This window comes from Neodiprion virginianus, chromosome 1 (assembly GCF_021901495.1).
Source record: "Neodiprion virginianus isolate iyNeoVirg1 chromosome 1, iyNeoVirg1.1, whole genome shotgun sequence".
NCBI classification, from domain to species: domain Eukaryota; kingdom Metazoa; phylum Arthropoda; class Insecta; order Hymenoptera; family Diprionidae; genus Neodiprion; species Neodiprion virginianus.
Genome location: NC_060877.1, coordinates 33318976 through 33336385, shown reverse-complemented (window position 1 = coordinate 33336385; position 17410 = coordinate 33318976). Strand labels below are relative to the sequence as shown.

The window sequence follows — 17410 nt, the reverse complement described above, 5'->3', positions numbered from 1 at the left end:
TGTGAGGGATGGTATACCTAATGACGTAGTAAATAATTCAATACTTGGGAAGAGAACGTACTTGCGCGATTGCGCGCCTAGTCGCGATAAAAGCTAAATATTCTTAGGGCACAACTCTGCAGAGCGATGCAAACGCGAAATTACTCACGACTGCATATGGCCGACTGTTTCAAATCCTTGAATCAATTTCGGCGAAATACATACGCGGTAGGTTTGTATCATATACAATAAAAATACATCGGGGAACTGCAGAGAACGAGAACCAGAATCACCGTGGTACCCAATCCCCTAAATTTGACCTCCAATTCGCGTGCCTTCGGGTTTTTGCCGGTCCGTCATATTGCGCCCAGCCCCAAAACCCATTGTTTATTTCTTGTCGCTATTCCCTTTGTTTCATTGTATCCCGTGCAGCGCGGGGGCGAAGAGATTCGACTGATCCCGGTGGGCCAGAATACGAAAAGTACCGAGCTACGAGTGTGCGTTCCAAAACGACTGAATTAAAGACCATTGTATGGCTAAATGGGCCGCGCGGGGGAGGGGGCGGGGGACACCGAGGTTCATTACGGTATGAATTAATTTTCCCGCCCGTCACCGGCTGCCCTTTTGGCTCTGAAATAATTCGCCTCCCCTGTAAACGGTGCATCCCTGTCACGATCGTTTATTGGCCCGACTCTACCGTCACTTGGAGACAGAAGTTTCGTTTTCAATTTCGTGGTAGTTTGTCAAACTGGCAAATACTGAAACATTCGATTTATTGTGCAATTGAGGAACTATGTATAAATGTAGTTTTTTTTTCATTGGCATTGAATTGGGATTAGAAAAATACAATCTTCGTCGAAAATATCCGACGACAAGTTTCGGTAGCTTGGGTGAAAATTTATTAATTAGTTAATCATCGGAATAAAGTTATATACCGCAAGTTAGAAGGAAAGCTCGACGACGGCGTACCCTTATTATCTGTTCGAAATTTATGTGATCCGCGGCTAAGCCACCTTACATAGGTATACACCTACCTACATACCTATACATATATACCTACGATTTCACGGTGAAAAGTCGAAAGATATAAGCCAGGCATTTATTAAACTTAAATGCCGGTTAAGTTGAACAGCTCAGCAGTTAATTGATTGTGATTCATTTATTATTTGTTACATGCACGACGTGTATTGACGCACCACTGTTCCGCTGACGTTATTTCTGTGGCGTCATTTTCTGCTCTATAATCGAATCCCAGGGTTATGGATTTCAGAGTTTTATATACCGGTTGATAGAGAATCTATTGCGAATTTCACGAGAAACAATTACCTCGCACCTGCAGAGCTGCAGTTCCAGTTACGGAGGTGATGTAACGTTAATGGGATTTCAATAGCACACCGTGTCTAGTGTACCATGGCTTTCCTGCAGCGCCAGGTTCGCTCTCCACTCATTTCACTACCGACCTGTATAACGTTTCACTGGAATTTCATCCTATTTTATTATCATTCTTTCTCATTATTATTAACTCGTTGCAGGCTCATCGGAGCGAAAAACTTCTCTGTATGCCCATCACCATTAAAAGTTATCTCCGAGCAGCAAAAAAACCGAGTGCTGTAGATGATAGAGATACTTTTTGCACGGGGAATCGATCCAAATTATGCGTCGTGATAATTTGCTGGCGAATTTTTTCCTCGCACCATCAGCTAAGCTTCGTCAGCTTTGTTTTATGCAGCTTAAAGTCATTTGTAAAGTTGCCTCTATAGAATGAAAAAAAAATTAATAAAACAGAATATTTTCTCATGCGTTAATTTTCGAGTCTACGTATACGAACAAAATTCTTCGCTGCGCCCCGCGGGAAACCATCTCTGAAATTCAAGACAAGTAATATTTTACACGATAAGGAGTAATTTCTTTTGTCTGGAATTGAAGTTCACCCCATGAAAAAAGAGGAGTAAAAAGAAGCAGACTCATTTTACGTACGCCATAAAAATTTCAGGTCACCGTATACCTCGGTTCTATGTAACGACAGTGCGTACAAATTGAAGGGAGCCAGTGCAGAACAATATCTTGAGGATATCTCCCATCACACCGCCATTTTGGGTTAAAATCGATTTACGTTCTTTCGGGAAAAGCCGCCCGGCACATGCGGTAGCTAATGAATAATGCCCGAAGTTATTCCGCTCCGTGAGAATACGTCATTAAAACAATGCAATTCCATTCCCGAAAGTCCGCACCCTCGCTATAAAATAAAACTAACGGGGGTCTACTGAAGGAAGAATGGTCCCAGATATCTATTCTGTACACATAATGTCTACAGTGTATTTTTCTCCAAGTCCGCACGATGTTGGCATTTTCACTTGCTGGGCTGAGTTTTTATGCAGCTGTATTATAAAACCGAGTATATAGCCGTCAGTTTCACTTCTCTCCCCGATCTCGAAGCTGAAGCTGGAAAAAAGAATTATTCTTCCCCGCTGCAGAACTTCTACCTTGAGTCTCTTTCTTTCAAATTTATTATTCTTGCGACCCTGAGAGCGTCCTCGATTCGCATAGCTCTAAAGCACGCGGGATCCGCGATCCCCAAGACGCGTTCTGGAATCTGGACTCTCTTCCAGCCGCAATAGGGGTGAAGTGAAAACGATCATGCACAAGTCAGACGTACAGCGCGAAGGGTGCGGATGCGAGATTCTCTTGCGGCTATATTCAGGGGGTGATCGTGATTTCTTCTGGCTCATGTGGCTGATTGTACAATAAAGCCACACCCTGAAACTTGCTACGTTGAAAAAACCATCAAACTTTATGACCAATAACTGCAGGCTTTACCGCGTCGCATTCTCCGGGTATTTTGCGACACCTTTCTCTACGGGGTTTTTCGCCCTCCCTTTCACTAACACCTCTTGGCTTGCATGGAAAACGTCTCGACATGCCAACCCGTCGATGCGTTGCGTTGACTTGACGTTGTGTACGCGTACTGCAGGAAATTACTAAAGCCCTCCTCATTTCACCCGTCTATTATCTTCCGGTTGCCTCGGGCGACTGTCGCTCGTTTACCTCTTTGGATGCGCAATCATGACTGCACGCTCATCTTCGTTTGTCCGTGCCATAAACGCTGGATAACCGATGTGGCATTTTTGATGAATCGAAAAAAATTCCCGCTGCAGTTTGCTCGAAGAGAGAGTCGGTAATTATTCTATGGGTTTGTTTCCGCCTGAGGTTATTCGCATTTTATCAAACTAAGTGCATCTCTGTAACTTTGGACTGGAAGAAACAAGCTCTTCGCGGAGCGCGAATCTTTTAGCTCCTGCGGCACGTCAAGTATCAGCTTTAAGCCCAGCTCCAACGTTTTTTAGGGAGATCAATCAATAACTCAGAAAACCGAAGATTCTATAGTTCGTCTGTACGGGATTGTCAGTCTTTCATGCATTCGGAATTGCACGATCGATTTTGATAGTTCGTTAATTTTGGTACATCGAACACGTCACGTATTTTTGATAAGTTGATCAAATACACTAATTCGCAACATGCGTGCGACGTGAAGTTTACGACAATAACGAGCCTAGGATGAAAAAAGTGGCTTCAAAATTTCGCCAAAATCTGACGAACTCTTCACCTCAACGAGTCAAAAGCACGTTACAGCTTTCGAATAATTTGAAAACGAATCTCTTGGGGACAAAAGTAACATTTCGATATAATATGGGGGTAAAACTCACCCCTGTCACCTCTGTAATCCACGCCTCTGTCGTTTCTGTAGTGATAGGAACCATTCCTTTGCGGAACATGAGTGCCGTTCTGTTCGTCGTGGTGATTCGGCGTGTAATACTGGGGATGCTGATGCGTTTGTTGCTGGTGCTGCTGGTGCTGTCGGTGGTGTTGTTGCAGCAACAGTTGTTGCTGATGCTGCAGATAACTGGCATGAATTGGGTTGTTGACGGGATGGCAGTGTAAACATCGACGTGGCGTCTCGACGGGTCCCTGAAAGAAAATGAGATGCCACCCCGAGTCAGCGAAAACGGCCAATTATCCATAGCTCGAAAGCATCTTCTTGATTGATCAAATTCAAGAGAGAACGAACCCTACGATATCGATTGTCCTTTGATCGCGGGAACAATGAGAAATAAAACTTGGCGCAATTTTGCGAGCTCAGACTGCGTAGGGAAGATTTCGTAATTAGCCATCAACAATGGCGAAGGGAATTTGACGGGATTAGACATTTTTCATACCTCTGACGCGGAACGTTTTAGGGTAATTAAAAATTTGTCCCCTTTTACGCTTGCAGGCAGTTTCTTCATTCCCATTTTTTACGTCCCTTTGTTTCGCATCTTATAGTTTCCAATTAGCGAGGAAAGCTTTGTGCAGCCGTTGAATTAAACCATCTTAATTATCGCGTATCTTGAGTAGACATTGCCTGTACACATATACCCACAATCTGCAAACGGTGGGTAATTAACGTTGGGAAGTTATACAGAAATCGAAATAACCCCATTTACGCGGAGTATTTGCATTCGCATTTCGCATTGCCAACACAACTAACCGACACGTTCACCGGCATCGACCTAATTGCAACGGTGCTCTCAGGCATTTCTATAGGATGCAGGGTCACCAGTCGATGGGCAAGGAAAATTCCTTGGCACTGGAACATAAGAAGATGCCTCCACCGGCATCGATTCGCTCTGCAGGGGTCTAAACTGGCGGAAGAACGAGCTGGAGGGATAGCAAAGGAGAGAAAAAGAGAGAGAGAGAGAGAGAGGGAGAGTTCACAGGTTTCCAAGTTGTGTGAGTTCTGAGTTCGGAGTTTAGAATCCAAGGATGGAAGTTGGTAAGGTTGAGAGTTCGGAGTTCAGACTTATTCGACTACTATAAGCACCCACCTGAACAGAGTGATGGGATCGAAGGGAGCGCAGGGATCCGGTTGGATGCAGCGAAGGTACGCTGCCCCCAAAATTGGTGCCACTTGGAGCTCTGCAACAGCCCGCAGGAGTCGACCATCCACCAGCAGCGATCGCTTCTCCGTAATCGTTGACCAACATGATCAGCCGCTAGATCATGGTATTGAATCTCTTGATATTACCAATCACTTTTGCAAATCGCTACCAAAGATTTCACCGCAGCGTCGAGCTGCATGACTGCCGTGCCGGATTTAGTCGATTCGATTGTATATATATATATATATATATATATATATATATACGTATATGGGTGTATGCTGTCACCTAGCGGCGTACATTCGGCTCCTCGGTGATCATCTGAAACACAAATATTTGCGAGAAGATTTAGAAGCGTGATATAACGCTGGCGATATTTTTTATTTCGCACTTTTTTACGATTGAGAGATCGACTGAGGCTTCAGCGTCGCTTATCGCACCTTTGCGACGTCGCCTTTTTCTTAACGAGAACCTCCTCTCGCCGGGCAAGGATTCTGGAGACGATTCTAAATTATGCAAATAGCGAAACCCCCCTCTAATCCCTGACCCACAAGATGGCGGACTCGCAAGAAATATACCGAGATCACTAAATTAGACCGTTGGCTCTCCGCTGGGAGAGGAGTCTTCGATAAAAAAAATGTTTAATATACAATCTTTATTAAGACGTGACTCAGTTTTCCTGTGCGTAAGTATATCTATACGTGTACTGTAATATACCACTGATAAACAATGCCAAGCCGCTGGCAATTCCACAATAATGGCAAATATATAACGTCGAGAGGAATTCGAAGGCAGCGTTGGCTGAGATGGAGATATATTCTTTCAATTTCAGTGTTCCTCATGGTGGTTGGCAGTCCTCAAGATCATTTCCATTACCGCTCCCTTTCCTCCGGAAATCGGGCATTCCGGAATCGAGGGAAAAGACAATTACGCTCCTCTTTTCTTCTTGTTCCTCTTCGTCTTCGGCATTGCCATTTCTGTGCTTCCTGGTCTCGTTTACCACACATACCTATATCCGCGGGTCTATTAAGAGTCTGGGTCCATTGGCAAAACCTCTTTCAAGCCAAATATAACCGCGGAAATTTAATCACACGGACTGTTCGAACGTCGTACATTTGGATAATCACCTCATTATGTACCTACGATTTCATAGGTTAGGAGCCACTCCGTGTGTTATCAGCTCATCTGCATCGCCGATCCCTAGTCTTCCGAGTTAATCATACCCAACAGTCAATTCACAACTCGTTAACTGATCGTGAATTTTTTAAACCCTCTGCTGGCCAATTGACTCTATCCACCATTATATTCCATTTATCCTGTTGTCTGGACCTTATGGTGTGACTTAGATGTGTCGATTTGATGATCTTTTTGACAAATGGTACAATTCTATTGATTTGGACATCGACTTGACTGTCACTGTTATATTTTTTGCTTCAGAAATGACTGGAGATAAGGACTGAAGATGAGCTGCTTCGATCGGTGAGAAAAGCACACGTACTTTTTACCTTAAGTAAACAATGGCTACTATCACTTCGTTGACCAAGCGATCGCGAGGAGGAACAAAAAGGAATCGTGACCAGACCGATCCTCGAACCAACACTTGGCGCAACTAGTAGCCGGTGACCATAACACGTCGTCTCGTCCTCAGACAAGAATCGCGTGTATCGAAGATATCGAAGCAGACCAGACCCGCGGACTATGAGCCAGTATATGTATACCAAGATATTTGGTCTACACCTCGCATAGGTGTTCCAACACATGATAAAGTCTCCAGCATTTATGAAATGAAAATTCCGAGTACATTTCTGTAACATTCGTCGTTAACAATTGTATAACTTATGCATATAGTAAATGCAGGCGGATTTCGGTTAAATTGTATTTTGAATTGCGTAAGCCCAAACCGAATTTACCGATCTATGAAATTTCCCGTGTGACATTTCCAAGAAGTAACTAGATGCAGAGAATTAGAATGGCAGGTGTTGCGCGCGGTCAGGAGTTCGACGTAAGTTACGAAGAGAGAAAAAAAAAAATGAAGGCAACAAGCTTTTCACGGTGTTGAATCGGAGTGGCGACAAACTCTGGTATGCTTGCGAAAGTGATCAGATGGCTCGGCTGGGGGTTCTGCGCATATTTCGATCGGTGTAAGACCCGGGAACAAAGCACCGGAGGCGAAAGACCGATACAACGCGATAGCGCCATCCATTTTCTTTACACGCTCGTCAGATATTAAGTCGGCTTGGCTCGAGGCCGTGGAAGGGTGAGGTGGGTCCTGGGGTGGATGGAGGGCGGTAATCCTGCTATATTGAATCCACCCCGACCTCGGCCTCGGTCTCTGGACTCGGAAGTCGCGCACCCTCCTCGGTTCTACACCGGGTGAACGCCAAGGGTGGCAGACGATCATGTTGCCGACGCCGTCGCGCCACCGCACCAGCTGTCCCACCCTGATTTTATATGAAAGCATTCATGCCTCGCCGGAATAAGAAAACAACCAATCACTATATGCGTGCGCGTTGTATGAGAAGTCGGAGAGCGAGGGGAGCTGGCGACGCCGATTTGTAAACAACGCCTGGCTGCAATGCTACTTGTGGCGCGTATCGCAACACTGGTTGTTATACTTTTACAGGGGGAAAAAGTCCGGGTGCCCCCGCGGATACGGAAATCTTACCGTGGTCGTCGAGCCAATTATAAAGTCTCAATTACCTACGAGTCTGTGACTTTACGATCCAACACACTGACGAAACGACCCCTTCTACCAAACTTTCGGGGTAACATATGAGTTTCAAAATTCGGGTAAAAGCATGTATTTTTACTCTTGAACAGTGGTAAGGATTACGCCGAAGGTGTACATGGTTAAAGCCAAAAATGGTGAAAATTCTTCCCAGAGCAGTTCGGCAAGTACGTTTTAACGGAAGATCTTTTACGGAGCTTTTAAAGAAAAAAAGCTTGAAAATACGGCGGTAAATCTTGCGCCATGGCTCTTCCGGGTTTCAGCTGCTCGAAGACTGCTATTGCTCACCGAATCACCCAGCCACCCGTACTTGCCCGGTTTTCAGAAAATGTACCGTTGAATGGTATACAACATGCATGTACGAAGAGTATAATAAAAAGAAAATATATACATATACCTATATAAATGAACAAAGGGGGAAAAGTACTTCTACATTCTGGAGGAAAATCGTTTTTTATTTATGCAAGGGGCAGCAGCCGCGCGAAGATTTTGAACGCAGCTCGAACACGACGTTGTTCAAAAGGAAACGACGCCTTTTGAGCTTCAGCTTCAAACGATGCCAATGATTCATACTTCTGTTTTTTATTCTTATACACGGTTATTATTTTTTCGCATTTCGTCCCTTTTTCTTTTCGGCCTACGTGATTTCGGGATCAAAGTTATAACGATATCAGAGAAAGTTGCGCATGTCAGGTGAGAACATGCCTTCCTTGCTTTGACTTTCTCGTAAGAAGAATCATAAATTCTGGAACTTCTTATAATGTAGGAGTGTGTAGCCGCTGAAAACGGGTTTCCAACTAGCAAGAACATATCTGAATTTCACCTGTCCTAATCGAATAACAATTTCTCTGTCCCTGTATATGTAATATGTATATGTATGACTGCAACTGCGCGTGACTTTAAAAAAAAAAGAACGAACTAAACACCGTTCTTGGCAGAGGTTTAAAATTCGGAGGCCGCACGGAATAACGAATTATACCGAAGCATATTTTCATGCAAATGGGAATTGCGACGATCAAAAAGTCGGAATATTCGCATCCCAGTTTTTCCTCGCACCCCCGACGGATTATACAAGTTGGCAATTATATGCTCGTGACAAAATATAACCTCATCTCTCAAGGGTTCGTATACAACCGTCAATTTCTCTACGGGATGGAAGGTACGAGCTGGGGTTGAAAATTTTGCCCAATATTCATACCTTCGTTATTCGGTAAATGTTAGCCGTGAAATACATTGATATTTTGTACAATTTCTCGGTATGCCCAATATAAAGGGCTGGACATTTACCGAGATTTGAAATGAAAAATACACCGAAACATCAAATACTACTACAAATATCTAATATGTGGTTTCCAAAAACTCTCTCATCAAATACCGACCGTTGTTTTTGGAGAGCTGATTGGGCTTTTGATAGGGCCTTTTTTTATCGTTTTTTTTTTTTGTATTATATAACCAATCTGAAAAGAGCATTCACAAATTAAATTGGCTGAATGTTAAGCGTAAAACAAATCGAACCTCGATCACAGATTGAGAGCATCACCACCACAAAAGGGAACCGATGGATTTGCAACACAAAAATTATTCTCTTAATCCATATCATTCATTGTCAAATGTATGGTGTACGCAACGGCGACCAATTTAAACATTATTCATTCAAAGTCACAGACAGGCAATGAAAGATATGACGAACCAACCGACGAATGGATTTGAGCAGATAAGAAATTACCAAGCACGGTGAAAGAGATCGTTAAAGGTAGAAGTTTCAATCCTAATTTCTGCTACTCAAAATCCACGCCAGTATATTAAATCGTTGCGCCAATATCCAAGTTTCAGTTGCAACACCGCAAAGTAGCATAAATCACAAAACCAGCACTTTGTTCACAGCGTGTGCCTGCACAAACGACTACATAACGCCTCCAGCATCACCCTGTTCGCAACACGGTGCCCCGTCTGACCTGTTTTTTCACTTCATATGAAACGTCCACACCTGAAAATAAGACATAACGTACGGTACAGAGAAGAATTTTTCCCAGTAATGGCTTTAAAGTTTCAGGGACTTGGAAGGTGAACCCGGAGTTCGAAACACGGGTTGAGTAAAGAAAGTTGAACGGATCTGATGGACACATCGCGTCGGTATGAAGCGTGAATCTTACCGTATTGAAATTCAGGTCTGAGTCTTTGGGATTTGGGATTTCGAAAATCTGAATACGAGTTTCGGATGCATGTGTACGTGCGTCCAAGGGCCGCGACACTGGGAACTCGGCTTTGAGCAGGGACCTATGCGTACACGTATTATTGATTGGGTGGCACACGAGGCACTTGCTGCCTCTCCTTTTCATCCTCCGACCAACGGACCATCTGTAAGCCGACCACACAGCCTGCCGAGTATTTCCAGGACGTAATACGATGCGAAAGTTTGAAATTCTAAAAGCAGTCACGGGCAGCAGTACGCTTTCGCGACTCAGTCCAATAGTTCCAAGGATATTGGTAAAGGGGTCGTGATCAAGGACCTTCGAAAAATGTGTTGAAGAAGACGAAGGAGGGAGTCAACGCATCGAATCCCTTCTCGATTAGTAAAACTCAGTGGTGAAAGACTCGCCGTGGCTATTCCGGTTTATAATTTAATTTTCTGCGTTCTTCAAAAATAATAAAGCGATAAATTTGCGACGAACGAGGTGAAGAAACTGAGTACACATGGCTCGCGTGCTTCGTGCCACCTTGGCCGGGGATTTTATCAGCCATAAACGTGAGAGAAAAAAAAAGTCGTCCGAGTGATAAGTGGCTAATATTCTTCCCAGTTTATGTCCCAGTTTATATCTCTTGTGCCAGTAAATTCGTATTTTTCCATTCAATTAGGCATTCCCTTCAATTTATCCTCCACTTCTCCGTCTCTCCGTTCTAACATTTTCAAATTGTTCCAGTTAAATTCCCCCCTCCCCCCCCCCCTCCGCGAACACCAGGCACCCTAATACTTTAATATGGGAAAGTGGGCAATTTTTTTCCGACATCGCGACGAAGACGGGGGTTGAAAAATTCTTTGTAAGCCCTTGAACATTCAATTCACACTTCCTTCCTGCATGTTGTTCGTTTGAAAGTCAACTTCAATTCGTTTGTCCGTATTTTTTTCAAGAGTTTTGCAGACTTTAATACTGATTAAAAAAAAACCACCCCCCGATTCCGCGGCAGCGATGATATTGATAACGTCTAACAATGAGGAAGTCTCGGCGAGGCGATTCGAGAGGCTGTTGAAGAATGTCGCGACACTCTTCGGAACCTGCATAGCCAAGTGAAATTCGGCAAGATGTTACAAAGATTGGACGCGTGAACGGCCCATTTAATTAACTATTAATCACGCCAGTTCGCAGATGCTTATCGCTTGAAGGGTCCGGGAAGATCTATCCAGATTAAAGCATCACTTTTCGAAAGCAATTCAACCGGCCGAAGGGTCGTTGAAAGTTGGAGCCGTTTATACACAGATAAATCGAGTTAAGCCAACGAAATAGCTGTTGAACGGTGAAAAGAACTTCCGGTTCTACCGGCACACCGCACAGTTCTAGAGGCGACCTTTTTTCTCCCCACACGCGTAAATATATCGGCACCGGTTGATCAAAGCCGGGGAAACGATACAGAGCTTTCGAAAGTCGTTTGTTCCGAAACTCGTCGATTTATCGAAGGTAAGAAACGATAAGAAAAAAAGTAACCGAGTTTTAGAAAAAATTCATTGTTCAGCCCGAACGCGTCCGCATACATCCATCATTCAAGTTCGAATTTGCAGCGAGAAAAATGGACAATTTTCTCCGGCAAATATTTGACAATCCTCCGAGATTCAGGATGCGTATGTCGGCTTGTTTGCCGTGACACGCGCGACCGAAAAGATCCCCGGCACTGAATTACTGATGAACAGCCGGAGACACAAGCCTGTGCTTTCGGTCACTGCAGACCTCTCACCCAATCACGAATCACCTACAATTGGCACAACTAGGAACGAGACTCAGAGCTTGAAACGAGGTCTAGAGACAGCTCGTTGCATTCTCGTTGCCCGTAAGCCCTTTGAGCGTTTCTCTTTGGCGTTGGCACTTCCGTTGTCAAACGACAAATCGCATTTCGACTGGATTCGCTGTTGCGATATCAATCCATGTCCAGCCTACCGACTGAAAGACGATACTTGATCGGATCCAGGTCTGTGACTCGTATCTTTTACTGCCGGCTTCTTTGTTCTCTGCACCGTTAACCGCTTTTTGAGGATCCACCTATCATCTCGTATCTCAAAATTGTTCAAAGAAACCAATCGAATAACATCCGGCGTTTGTTTCTACCCGAAATTGAATGGTTGTTAAGTGGATAGAGAGGTGCGGTCGCAGGATTGGGCTCGAAAATCTTGAATCGTAGATGATCGCGCGGTTAAAGTAATATCGGTAATCTGCATTCTCCAGGCACGTATAAAAGTATTGAAAAAAAAATTTCCAGATCTGCCAGCTGTATTCAAATACAATTTATGCAAAGCCGTCGACAGGCAAACATTATAAGCTTTATGTAATAACGTAAACCGTGGAGGAAAAAGAGAGACGCCAAAAAGTTTGCAGAACCAAAATAATTACGCCGTTTAGCGATATTAGCAAAGTTATCTGGCCCCGAGGAGCGAATACTTGTCTGACAATATCTTGCGCAATATCACATCGAGCGAAGTATGGCTGAGAAGAGAGACAGGGATGAAGGGTAGGGGAGGAAGGTTCCCTATTTTAGCGACAAAATTGATAAGTCCCCTTTGCTGCACGGCGGCAATATTCGAGCAGAGGGAGCATTTAGACGTGTCGTTAAAGGAAGCTCTCGAAATTTAGTATTTCAATCACCGGGAGGGCTCGGAAGCACGATGCGAGAAAGGAGGACGTGTTACACAGTTACACAGTTACACGGTTACACGGTTACGCGTGGTCTTGCTTTGGAATCGATCAAGCGCTCACTTCGCGATCCCGGCGGCATTCAAGTGTGACGATGACGAAAATGGACGAGGTTCGGTAAGGTTATTAAAGGAAAAGGAAGCACCCTCGAACTTTTACGTCTCCGTTCGTCCAACCCGTGAACCGAGACGCCGACTGAAAACCCGGCGGAGGCCTAGAAGAGTGGCTGCGCATTTCGCACAATACAAGTCGATACTCGAGGGACCTCGACAGGGTTCTTTCCGGCAGAAAATTTTTTAACGAACCCGCACCGATTTCCTCGATCTTCGTTTTCTAGGCCCCGGTAGCGTCTTCGCTCTTCCTTATACCTATCCAAGTATCTGACAGCTCTGACGTATCGCTTGTGCTTCGCGGTATTGCTTGATAACGCATTAACGTGCTATCGGACTTTCACCAGCCTTGAATATCTGCTGCGAAATTCAATTGACAAGTGCAGTGTCGAGAAAAGGTCTTTGTGCACTCTCCGCAGAGAGAAGGAACTATTTTGCTTATATCTACCGCAGGCTCAATGCAGGCAGACCGATCGAGCTTTCAACGACACTTTATACTCGTCCCGAGAAAAGCTTGAAAGAGAGAGAGAGAGAGAAATCGAGACAGTGAGAACTGTTTCTGCGGAATACAGGTTCACGCCACGTCAGTTTCGCGCAGTGGGAAACTTTTCGCACACGAATTTGCGGCTTGCTGAATTACATGCAACAACGTCCTGGAACAAATCCTGGTAGAATGCACGACGTCTGTGACATAATCCAGATTCTCGAAGCGGTCTAGAACTTACCGGGGCCTTCGATAATCCTGTTTCGCGTAAAAATGCATAGGACTTGGCAAATGTCAGGGAATTTGACGAATCGTTGGGCAAAAATTAAGCAGAGCTCTTGCGGATCCAGCGAAATCCGTCTGGATTGCGTCAGTCAAACGAGATCGCGGTCGGTTTCCGTATCCTTGACAAGCATTCTGTACATCGCGATAATTAATTACTCATAGCGAAATATTCCAGTTGGAGATTGTAGATTTGCTTCAGTGTTTGGAACGTGTGTAGGTATAATAAATTGCCGAAACGGTCCTTCGCCAAATTAATGTGTGTCTGTATAATATACGCCCCGGCTTTTTTGCCATTCCCATTCCCGGGGGAAATAAACTTTCCGTAGGGAAATAAACCCGCAATCATTCTCATTCATCTCCGTCGATTGTTCATTAATTATTTTATGGGTTTTGGAATGGATTCGCAGGGTCCAATTGGATTGCAGGATTCAAGGCCGAAAGGAAACGCGTTAACCCGAATGACTCGATGATAACGACGACTTACGGGACTGTGAACCTAAAGTTACGTTCCACCGTTTCCTCGCCGCAGTATTTGAGTCGGAAGCCTGCCGAACGAGAGCGGCAGAACATAGTCAAGCGTTAAAATTCAGTGGAGCTTTTTGCGAAGCGTACAGAATGCTCGAATTATTTCATCGTTAAATTACAAACGAGGAAGCTGCGACGTCCGCGTAACCGGCGTAAAGACTAAAGCCGATGCTTGATCGAAGAGCGCCGTTTCATCGGCGTTCGCTTGAACTCCGCTTCGTTAGACAAATGTTTTTGCAACTGAATTGCACATCTGAACTAAGCAAGGCGAATCGAACAGGTTACGGCAATTACTGCAGCACGCCCCGCAATCAAGGGAGAAACGGACAGGATGAAATAAAATTTCGCGCGTGAATACCAGCGCTGGATTTTTTTTATTTTCGCCATGTTGACAAACTTGAAATCACTGGAGGAACTGGATGAGGAATTGTAAGATGAAATCGAAGTCCAAGTAAAGAGAAAACTAAGAGAGAAAAGAAATAACAGAAACGATTGAAAAACCAAACACGAAGTCAGTAAAACAGTCTCTGCGTAAAATATTTAGAATTATTGAGTGTCTGCATCGACGAGTATCGTAAGAAATTCTTCTTTCGAAGTAGCTCCAGAAGCATCAAGAACAAGGTCAAGCTTTAACAACGTGGTGTTGAAGACGATTAAAAGACAAAAAGAAACAGTTCAAAGCTTTTCGCACTATTTTTCTGCAATTTTGTTATATATTCCTGTTACGTTAAGACATGATACTTGAATGAAATTAAAAGTACACCTCCTTCCGGAGAGGTGATTCTTTCTCTGCTGAAAACCCGAGTAAACAATGCAAGATGTGGCCGGGTGTTGTAAGCCGGAAACTTTTAAACTTTGCAGTAGGCACTCCATCCACTTTATACACCCTCGCCTGCAAATTTGATTCCCTGAATTTGAAGAAAGATAAAAACTTGGCAACGTTTCATCTAGAGGAAGTTCAATTAGACTGAGGAATAAATTCTAATCCAAAAGATGCGATAAGTATCGTGATATTTTGATCATTATCAGCCTCTCCTGAAAATATAAATGGTGGAAAAAATAAAAAATTCAGCATGCTTGGAGAAATAGACACAATGATCGAAACGTCGGCGTGCATCTCCGAACGTGGTTCTCTCACGTCTTCGCACCTAGCAGACGGGTATATGTATATCTAGGATAGTGGAACCCCCTTGTCCAGCTGATATCACGCGACATCAGAACCACCGGGTTGTTTGCGATAATAACGTGTGAGACTAGAGACACCCGGCGCCTCCGTTGCAACCCCGTTAAGACACGTAACAACACTTCAGATCTTCCCTGGCGGTCTACTCGCCGCACTTATGCACCTCTGTGCGGTTATAACCTCGTCGCGAACATTGTGCATGCGCTCGTATAATTATTTACCCACGTACATGCGAACGAACGTTATCGTCTCGCCAACGGACGCGCCAGAATTTCACCCAACCTCCCGTCACGCTGCATCGGATCTACGTTTATTACAGGGTCGTTACGTGCCTCGGAAGCGTCGGAAAATTTTTTTATTCACTTTTTTTAAACGGTGTTTTAACCAGTGTGAAATCCCTCGCATCCTTTACAACGTTTTGAATAGAAAAGGTTCTATCCACGTTACAATTTCAGGATTAATTTAGAGCTAGTCCACTTTGATGCAACACTCACTGAACAATTTCAATAATTATTTTTTCACTATCGTCGGTTTTGTTACGGATAGAATTTTTCATAAACTGGTGAAACGAAAACATCTCTGGAGTTTTAAATACATACGCAATATCGTATAAAATGACTCACAGTTTTTTAAATTGGGTTCTTGCGTAAAAAAAATTCATGTACGGATTAAGTAGAGAGACCAAAGATAGTTAGCTCATATTTTTCCTTCGTTTGATTTATAAAAAATTTACGAACATAGAGAAGGTTTGAAACTATTACAATAATATAAACACATTAATGTCATAACAATATGACGTCACCCACACTAAGGTGACACCCACTTTAATTTTCTTTTTTTTTTTTAACTAGAGAGAATATGAACTAGGTAATTATTTTATGTTTCTCCATGCTTGACACATGCGATTCTTTTCAAATGCAGAGACCCCATTGTGTATGCAGACAACGATCGGTTTACAGATGTGGAAAAGTGAAAAAATGTTGAAAATCAAAGTGCCCTGATGAATTTGTGAGTGGATCGGCTGGGTCGCACAGTTTAGGACGTTAGCCATATCGGCGAGTAGTTACATGGAACACTTTCCCGAATTGATCCCAGAAGGAATTTACTTACACCTACAGATCGCGTGGAGGAATTGAAGATTCGGAATTCTGGCCCCCGTCCCGATCTAATCTCCGTGCGACGATAGGGCTAAACGATCGAGCATCCGGACACATTGTGCCGGATCCCCCATCCGGCGAAATTCAACGTTTAGGGCTGGGGCGACTACGCGGTGTCGTTGGGAGCTTCTTTCTCAAGGCGCTTCAAAGCTCAGCGTAAAATTGCTACCCCGCGTCAGCCTTTGATCCGCGGAACACGTCGCGAGGCTCGTACGAGGTGTAATACCCACGTGTGCATGTGGATAACTGCGCGGGATCGCGAAGCGTTGGAGCAATAAATGCGCGTCGTCCGACGGATGGAAGATAAATATTAAATAACCGCACAAGTATGAGGATCCACGTCTCGCTGTGAAATCGTCGCCCTTTAATGTAATTCGGATGCGATGGAGCCGCAGGCTCCGGCCTTACGTCTCATCGTCACTGACGTCACTTTAACACCTCTCACTCTCTCGACTTCGCTTTCTCCCTTTGCAGCACTTCGTAACTTTCTATCGTCGTTGAAAGACATTGAAAAATTCGAAAGACACAGTTTTTGTCCGAATGGAATTTGACTTCTTCGGTGATAGACAAGTACCGAGGATCTTCACGATGCTTCGGACGTACAGACTCGCACGATCGACGTATTTCAACATTACCCTTTTCAAGCAATGAATCTGGCAGGAGAAAAAACTCCTTGAAATAAAACCATCTAATTGTAAATATAATTCTTGATTATGTATCAAAGAGCACGATGCCGGCTAGAATCCCAATGCATGTATTAACGAAAGGTCAAGCACTGGAAGTTTGTGTTCCACCGCATATTATACCAATACGGATGTATACCACCATAAATTTCACCCCGTTTACAGCGACGTTAAATTACGGAATTGTTCAGCAAGGCCGTATAATTCGCAAAGTGGTTTCGCGCTAATTTGCTACCTCTCAACCGAAGCCACAAACTGCAACATGAATCTCGCACAACTGTACCGAAACCGACAAAGACGGCAACCCTTGCAAATCTATTACCATCGATTACACATTACGCAAATGAGCTGAGGATTGCAATTACTCGCAATAAAACAAAATAATGTTCGTATCTGAAAAGTTACACATAGAATTGAGACTTCGGTAACATAAAGCTAGGCGAAACTTGATAAAATTCTCCA

General features: G+C 43.9%; 1 protein-coding gene across 1 annotated transcript in view; it reads right to left on the bottom strand.

The window, feature by feature from the left end:
* Nucleotides 1-17410, bottom strand: part of LOC124303818 (monocarboxylate transporter 11-like) — a 77033-nt gene that overhangs the window by 47196 nt on the left and 12427 nt on the right. Inside the window, exons 2-3 of the mRNA XM_046761533.1 lie at nucleotides 4842-5216; nucleotides 3684-3945 (exon numbers count right to left, since the gene is read on the bottom strand). Coding sequence (XP_046617489.1) covers nucleotides 3684-3945; nucleotides 4842-5000 — 421 coding nt within the window. The 5' untranslated portion in view covers nucleotides 5001-5216. The remainder of the gene's footprint in view (nucleotides 1-3683; nucleotides 3946-4841; nucleotides 5217-17410) is intronic.